This window comes from Macrotis lagotis, chromosome 1 (assembly GCF_037893015.1).
Source record: "Macrotis lagotis isolate mMagLag1 chromosome 1, bilby.v1.9.chrom.fasta, whole genome shotgun sequence".
NCBI lineage: Eukaryota > Metazoa > Chordata > Mammalia > Peramelemorphia > Peramelidae > Macrotis > Macrotis lagotis.
This window is the reverse complement of record NC_133658.1, coordinates 607,815,023-607,823,713: the sequence shown is the minus strand read 5'-3', so window position 1 is coordinate 607,823,713 and position 8,691 is coordinate 607,815,023. Positions and strand designations below refer to the sequence as shown.

General features: G+C 36.2%; 1 protein-coding gene across 1 annotated transcript; it reads left to right on the top strand.

Annotated features, from left to right (window-relative positions):
• The first annotated feature begins 483 nt into the window (after window positions 1–483).
• Window positions 484–7,995, top strand: TSN (translin). The gene is made up of 6 exons (XM_074214962.1): window positions 484–695; window positions 1,678–1,771; window positions 2,979–3,075; window positions 3,749–3,864; window positions 4,628–4,707; window positions 5,978–7,995. The coding sequence occupies exons 1-6, from the start codon at window positions 630–632 to the stop codon at window positions 6,209–6,211; spliced, it is 687 nt and encodes a 228-aa protein (XP_074071063.1). The 5' UTR covers window positions 484–629; the 3' UTR covers window positions 6,212–7,995.
• Window positions 7,996–8,691: the final 696 nt, after the last annotated feature.

The window sequence follows — 8,691 nt, the reverse complement described above, 5'->3', positions numbered from 1 at the left end:
AAAATGACAAACTAGAAACATAAAAATTAGCTATCAACTTGGAAGTCCCTCAAAAAACTTTTCATTCGAATGGAAGTTTCCCACAGCCTAGAGTCGCGACGTTCACTACGGCGGAACACACCGGCCCCCGCCCACAACAAGAACGAGGAGCCCACGCCGTGGCAGGGACGGCTCCCGTACCCCACTTTCCTGCGCGCCTCAATGCAGCCGCTCCTCCCCGCCCCAACACGAGGCCACGTGCTTGGGCTGGGGGCGGCGCCTTCGCGCTTGAGGATGCCCAGCTGGTGCCTGTTCCAAAATTCTCGGACAGCAGCTCCCATCTCTGCTGTCGCTGGGCATCCCCACCGTCTCTTTCGGAAAGAGGTCACGGACGTGGCCCAGGCCCTAGCGGCCGGCGAGCCTCGCTTTCTGAGCCGGGAGAAGAGCCACGGACGTCAGGCAGTTCGGGGGGCAGCCCCGAGCCGGGCCTGGCGCGCCGAAGGATCCACGAGGACCCCTGCGACGGCCGCGACGGCGGACTCGTGGGTGGGAAGAGCGGGAGTTGGAGCGGCGGCTTTTCCGTAGTTGCCTTAGAAACAAGCCTTCTCTCGGCCTTCCCGGGACCAGTCCCGCCCGCCGCCTCCTGCAGCATGTCTGTGAGCGAGATCTTCATCGAACTGCAGGGATTCCTGGCTGCCGAGCAGGACATCCGAGAGGCGAGGCTTTCCCCGGGGCCAGCACCAGCACCAGCTCCCCCTCCCCCGCCGCTCCTTCCTCTTCCCGACTCCGGGGCCCCCAGCTCCCCAGCCTCCGTTAGATCTTTGTCCCGCGAGCTTCTCCCAGCCGCCCGCAGGCCCGGGCTGCCGCCAGCCCGCCCCTTGTCGTTCCTTTGTGCTGATAGCGGTTTTGCACCTTCTCCAGGAAGTAGTGAGAGATTTAGTTCCGGAGCGGAACCTTCAGCTTGCACCGGCAGCATCGTGGCCGTGGTCCTGGGCTTAAGGCTGGAAGAGGATACATTTAGTATAACCCGGTCTAATTATTTTACAGACGAGTAAATTGAGGCCCAGAAAGGGGCTGTGGCATTATTAGGAAAGACAGCCAGCATTCAGTCCTGCATTCTGTGACTCCGAAGCCATTGCTCTTTGTTCTGCTCCTCGGGTTCAATTTGGGTGTGTGTGTGTATGTGGGGTGGTGGCAAAGAAAGGGCTAAAGCCCAGTTTGATTCCCAGTCATGTTAAATAGTCCAGATCCGAGGAGATTTAAAGATATGACAACAGTACATCAGTGATAAGGATTTACAGAAACATTTAGTATTGTTTAGTATTCTCAGATTTTAGTCAGTGGAACCATGTTTTTCTCTCTAAAGCTCTTCCCCTTCCAGCCCGATTTAATTTTACTTTCTAAATTGCTACTTTTTGGTAGTAGCAGAATTATTAAAGTTCTGGTTCTGTGTGTTTTGGTGATTGCTGTGAATAAAAAAATGCAGGAAAGTGCAATTTTTAAAAAAAAATTGGTCCTTGAGCTTTGAATTTGATCTGTGGGAATAAGTGATAATGGCTTGAATTGTTTGATTTTTTTTTCACTTGAGAGTTAATTAGGTAGGATGTATTTTTAGTGCATTTTTGAGTGGGAAGTGAAAAACTTATGAGTTTATAGTGAATTTAATTCATAATTTATTCTTTCCATCTCCTCCCCCAGGAAATCCGGAAAGTTGTGCAGAGTTTAGAGCAGACAGCCAGAGAAATTTTAACTCTTCTTCAAGGGGTTCATCAAGGTGCTGGATTTCAGGACAGTGAGTTTATATTTGTTTTGATATTGATATTATAGAGGCCATCATTTATACAGCATATGCATTTCTAGTCAGTGATTGAAGTTCACTCATTGTACACATGTAAGGCCTTGTATTTTCCATTTTAAATATACATTTTGCTTTTAATGATGTTTATGAATTGGAATTGTTTAGCAGCTATTTATTTTTAGATTCACTGAATGCTAAGATTGGTTTGCATCTTTAAATTACTTTCAATATTATTATCATATAATTTGAAAACATTTTTAAAATATGTTAGGATTAAGTGACTTGCCCAAGGTCACATAGCTAGGTAATTAAGTGTATGAGGCCGGATTAGTACTCCAGGGCCTGTGCTGTGTCTACTGTGCCACCTAGCCTCCCCCCTTATCATATAATTTTATTGTATAATTATCACATAATTTAAATAATATATCATATAATTTAAAATGCCATTGATGAAATTCATTAAAAGTATGACAGGGACATTTGAGGAGGGTTGTAATTTGGTTCATTTTATAGTATTTCTAGTTGAATGTAATACAAGTTGCATTTATAAATTTTAAATAATAAATAATGCTTCTAATTCAAGGATTTTGTGATCAGTTCCACAAATTAGAAGCAAATTTGTGTCTTAGTCAAACTGAAAATCATCATACATAGCATGAACCCATATAGTTTCATTAAATTGATAATTTTTCTTGTATTTGCCACCACTTGTTTTGTATTTGGTAACCACTGGCTCATTGAAGGAGAGGGGTTGGCCAACCAGACCCAATATAACGTGAAAAAAAGATAGCAGTAATCACATGAGAACCAAAGGCAGTTTTAGTTCCTAAGAGCTCACTAAGAATATGAAAAATATTATCAAAGGGCAGTTTGCATCCTTCTGAGGAAAATTTTTGTCTCTTCATCAAATCTTTTTCTTAAGTCTCATGTCATCTTTTTTTTTAAATCTGGACTTGAACTTTGTGGTTTTCCCATGTATATTTCTAAATTGGTTAGTCACTGTCTCTTTGAAAGTCAGTCAAGGTTATCATTTTCAGACTCAGTTAAGGAAGCAGAAATGTCTATTTCAATGGTTCTGAAGCAAAAAATATGTTGCTTTGTTTCCAGGTACTTTACATATGGAGACAATATTAGGCTAGAACCTTATGTGATATTCAGTCTTGCCTTCATTTCTTAATTTTGATCATCTTTTTACGATCAGTTCCAAAGAAATGTCTGAAAGCTCGAGAACATTTTGACACAGTAAAAACACAGCTAACGTCTCTGAAGACCAAGTTCCCTGCTGAACAGTACTACAGGTTTGTGAGAAAATTAATGTGTATTGTTGAAAATCAAAGTAGAAGAATATGTCTCATTGACGTTATTAGTAAGCTAATACCCCCAAATTTTGTAGACATTGTGCTGAGGACTCAGGTAAGTGTTAAATGGGACTTTGGGCATACTATATTTGAAGCTGAAAGTTTTTAAGAAATAAAATATTAGATTTTATTCTTATCTCAAAGATTGTTATTTTTGTTCCAGGGTCTGGTGACATTTAATCAAAATTTTAGAATTAAGCTGTTTCATTCTCCATTAACTTCTTTTTTTTTTTTTTGGGCAAAGCAATGAGATTAAGTGATTTATTTGCCCATGGTCAAGTTTCTGAGACTGAATGTGAACTCAGGTCCTCCTGACTCCATGGACCAGTTCTTTGTCTATTGTGCCACGGAAAAATATCACAGAATTTTAGAGTAGTGAGGGACCTGTAGATAATCTAGTCCAGACTCATTTTTCAGATAAGGAAATTTACAAGGCAGAGCTGTGATAACTCCGACAAGTGCTCAGTTCCCCCAACTCCTAGACATGTATTCATTTTGCAAGCATTTCTAATTTTGATACAAATAATGTTGAGCAAGAAGATACCTTGAGGTGGGAACTGAATTTTTCATTAACCCAATTTAAACTTTAACTTATGTGCTTATTTCATTGCAGATTTCATGAGCATTGGCGGTTTGTATTGCAACGCTTGGTCTTCCTGGCTGCATTTGTTGTGTATTTGGAAACAGAAACACTTGTTACTCGAGAAGCAGTTACAGAAATACTTGGCAGTAAGTTTGTTCTTTAATTAAATTAATAATGATCTGTACAATTTAGGATAACTTTTTCTTTTTAATGTATTCAAGGAAGGGTACCTTAGTATTTTTTTTTTTGAGGAAGAAAAAAAAAGTTGGACATGACCTAACAGCTTGAGAAAAACCCCAAAGTAAATAAGGTTGTGAAAAATTATAGGACATTAAAATAATTTGTCATATCCATGACTGATTTGAGGAACATTTTTTAAAAATTTAATTTTTTTCAATTAACAAAATTCTATTTTGTCTCCCCACCTTCTTCTATTGGGGAAATAAACAAAATACTATTGTAGTGAATATCCATAGTCAAACAAAGCAAATACCCTAATTGGTCATGGTCCAAAAATTTGTGTCTGATTCTGTACCCTGAGTCCATGATACCTTGGCTCATCACATGTTTCATCATGAGTTTTCTGGAATCTTGGTGGGTAATTGTGTTGATCAGAATCTTTCTGTTCTCTAGGTTTAATCTAAATCTAAAAGATTTAAGTCTTTCAAAGTTGTTTGTCTTCTGGTTCTGTTCACTTCACTCTTGTCAGTTCACAGGAGTCTTCCTAGGTTTCTTTTAAATAATCCTCATAGTTTACGTCATGATAATACTACATTGTTTTCACACGTCTTAATTTGTTCATCTATTCCCCAGTCAATGAGTACCCTTTGAGGGACAATTTGAATCTGCTTTTATATTGGAACCAAATTAGAATCAGAGCATAACCTTACTTGACTGTGATATTTTTAGTTGAACCAGATCGAGAAAGAGGATTTCATTTGGATATTGAAGACTATCTCTCTGGAGTGCTAATTCTTGCTAGTGAACTGGTAAGAGACCATTAATTTGACTTTTTTAAAAAAAAAATCTGCTTGTTGAGCTATCAAGGAATAAAGTCGGTGAATAGTTACTATTGTTATTATATTTATATCATCCAACAACTGTTTATGGAACCATGTACATTTCCATAGCCATCGATGAATAATTACTGAGTGCTGATTATTTTGATAAGCAGTATACAGATGTTTTCAGAGATACATCATTATATCCAAGAAGTATATAATCTATTGGATGAACATATGAAAAGTTAGCTAACCACATGGTAGTATATAAGTGCCAAATGAGTGTTACTATGCAGAAGATACTCTTAAGATGTAGTTTCCTTTCTTAAGATATAGACTGATCATGGGGAAAAGATTAAAAACATGAAATATTGTTGCAAAATAGGATATCAGCAAATGTACCTTATATGGTAAGGATTATAAATGTGATAGGAGTTCAAAAAAGAATGGCGTTAGTATAAACTAACTGGGATGGTTTCTTACAGAAGAAAGATCATAGTAATGGTTTTGTAAGCCGTAGTAATAGAGGATTTATTTTAAGACAATATTACATTTTAAATGCCAGATTCCTAAAAGCATCTTTCCATTGCTTTTATATGACTTGGCATGGTGGTAATAATAACTCTTATAATTCAGTGTTTCCATTGAAATGTTTGCAATGTTTGCATTACATTTTTTGTTAGGTTATAAAAATTTATTCCCATTGTATTGATGGGGAAACTGAAATTTAGAGAAGTTATGATTTGCTCAGGGTCACATAGCTGGAAAATATTAAAGGTAGGCCTTGATAGTTTTCAGATTATCATTTTGCCACACCAATATATTATTTCATTATGAACTATTTAGAAGACTTCATTAATGCTATGCATCTCTAACTAGATTTGTGAAAACAGCTGAATCTGTGAGGTCTTTATTAATTTTCATTTACCTTGTACCGTAAATAAATGAGGTTTTAATCAGTAATCTTGGTACACATATAATTCAGCATATTTTATTGAAAGACAGTTTGAGTCTAATTGGTGTTTAATTACAATAAACCCTAGCAAGCCTTAAGAAGGCTGAAATTATTTTATTTTCAAATAGTTTACTTAAATTGAGAATATGTACTAATCATATTTATTTAACAGTATATAGAGGGAGGTGGAATTTAATTTGAAATACCTAGACATTCCTTTTTTTTTTTGGTAGTTTTTCAAAATAAGCTGTGCTAAAAAGTAGCAGTTTAATAATGTATTGTAATTTTTTTTTCTGCGCACAGTCTCGTCTGTCAGTTAACAGTGTTACAGCTGGGGATTATGCCCGACCTCTTCATATCTCTACTTTCATCAATGAGCTAGATTCTGGCTTCCGACTTCTCAACTTAAAAAATGATTCACTGAGAAAACGCTATGATGGCCTGAAGTACGATGTGAAAAAAGTAGAAGAAGTGGTCTATGACTTGTCAATCCGAGGTTTCAATAAGGAAGCAGCAGCTGCTTGTACAGAGAAATAGATTTCCTTGTTATTGTCCTTGTTTACCCACGATGGTTGCCAGAGAGGGGTGGGAATTTTAATATCCCTTTCCTGTGGTAGTTTAAAAGATGCAAATACTAAAAACTTCTCTTTATTTTCTTACCAGTTGCATGGTGCAGGTATAAGAAATAATACACTTTTTTTAAGGGAAAAAAAGCTTTCAGGACAAAATTCACTTTGTTGTTTGCAGTGAACTTACTCTATAATTCAATGTATTTCAGTTCTGCCAACAGTAGTAACTGCCAACTTCTTGGTAAAAATAGTTCTCATGTTAATCCTGACTTCCTTGACATATTGTGTTGAGTGTTTGATGTCTTGCTTGTATATTTTTCTCTCTGTTAATTCCTACTCTTTACATATCCCAAAAGACAGATCAGTCATGCCTGGGTCTGGCATGAAATTATAAATAGCCAATTAAAAAGAATTTTTGTAAAATTAAAAAAGTACATAAAACATGCTGTATGATTAAATAATACTTTTGTTAATTCAAGTTCTGTGATTGAATTGAAAAGTCAGAAGTTTTATATGGGAGGCATTTCTTAAGTATTCTTAATATTTGTAAAAAATAAGAACATTTGATTTGCATAATCAAGCTAAAAATTATTTTGGGAAGTGGAGTGTCTCAACTTAATTTTAGTGATTTTTTTTTGACTCTTTAAAGGATGTTATCAGATTCAGACAAAAGTTTAGTGTTTATAAACCTTTGCTTTTTGATGTTGCCAGAATGATTCATTTCCATGACTATTATAAAAACAGTCTTTACTTAGGTTATAGTCACATGTTTCATGTGATATATACCTAGATGACAAATCATATTTCTAGAAGCCAGTTCAGATAGTTTGGATTGGTAGCATGCAACCTTCAATATGTTATTTTTGCAGAAATATCCTGCACACTACATATTTATACTAGTTGTATGTACTGAATGAGAATTGAGGAGTTTGTACCTTATGTAAAAGAAAGGTATTAACCTTAATACTGTACTTGTGAGGTATGATAAATCTTAAATTGAATGCCATTGGTTTCCTAAGTACCAGTATCACCTTTAGATTTATGAATTTTGGTACATTATTTGATTTCAGTTTTCTATTTTCATCTGCCAGGAGGAATTAGGAATGCTCTCCATCTGTAATTCATAGATGCAATAAATATAACGACTAACTCTACTGCTTAGAGCTAATTGAGGGAAAGTTGCCACTTTTTACACTTGTAATACAGAGTAGTTAATAATCTTGAGGTTGAATACTTGTCATTCTGTTTGTAATATAGAACATAACATGATCATAATTTAAGAATTTGGGCCTTTATACTAACTATAACAGTGACAAATTATTAAATAGATTAATCCATAAACTGTTGATAGGACATGTAAATTAATTGACAGACTATTGACAGCTTGTGAATTTTAAGAAGTAATGAGAAACATTTTCTTTTGAAAGAGTAGATTGTGGAAAGATCTCTTAAGAATTAAGCCACTGAAAGGTGCTTAGGCAGGTGAAGCAAGGCATTTTAAAAAAAATTACTATCTGACCTGAAAAGAAAAGATTTTTCCACTTAGATGATCTAAAGAAGATAGGAATTTGATGCATTTTTTTTTTCATTTTAAGTGTTGATTCTGCTTGAGAATGGAAAGGCATGGGTTATGGTTCCAAGTGGAAAAATACATTCAGATGGGAAAAGAGAAATAAATTGATTTTGAATGTTTGTTTTGTTTATTTGTTTAACTGTATTATTATTGTCAAGAAATAAAATTTGTTTTTACTATTTGTAGTGTTAATGTGGTATGAGAACACCTTTTATAAAGAGGAAACAACTTATTTTCTTTATGCTGGTGCCATAGAAGGATAAGGTTTGAATGTATATATACATCAAATATCCTATAAAAGATAGAACATTCATCATAAGGCAGAGTGACATGTCCTAAGACTAGGTTTTTTTAAAACTTTTTTTTTTCTAATTTCATTTATTTAAGGCAATGGGGGTTTAAGTGACTTGCCCAAGATCACACAGCTAGGTCATTATGTGTTTGAGGCCGCATTTGAACTCAGGTCCATCCTGATTCCAGGGTGGTGCTCTATCCTGTGCCACCTAGTTGCTCCCCCAAGACCTGGTTTTTAATATAAGAGACAGATTCCTATGTTTTATACTTTGACCTAGGAATTAAAATTATTCCATTTATGAGGTAAAGAGAAACTCCAGTTATATTTTTTTGGTTTTAGAATGAATAGTTTCGAGGAGCACTTTATTTTATTTTAAAAATATTTTTCCCCAGCTACATGCAAAAATAAGTTTTAGGGTTTTTGCAAGGCAAATGGGGTTAAGTGACTTGCCCAAGGTCACACAGCTAGGCAATTATTAAGTGTCTGAGGTTGGATTTGAACTTATGTCCTCCTGACTCCAGGGCTGGTGCTCTATTCACTTTGCTACCTAGCTGTCCCCCAAAACCAGATTTTCAACATT

Bases quoted from the DNA above. Each gene is read 5' to 3' on its own strand.
- TSN (XM_074214962.1), top strand. From the start codon at position 630: ATGTCTGTGAGCGAGATCTTCATCGAACTGCAGGGATTCCTGGCTGCC. The intron at 3,076-3,748 runs GTTTGTGAGAAA...ATTTCATTGCAG, and splicing joins CCTGCTGAACAGTACTACAG to ATTTCATGAGCATTGGCGGT. The intron at 4,708-5,977 runs GTAAGAGACCAT...TTCTGCGCACAG, and splicing joins TAATTCTTGCTAGTGAACTG to TCTCGTCTGTCAGTTAACAG.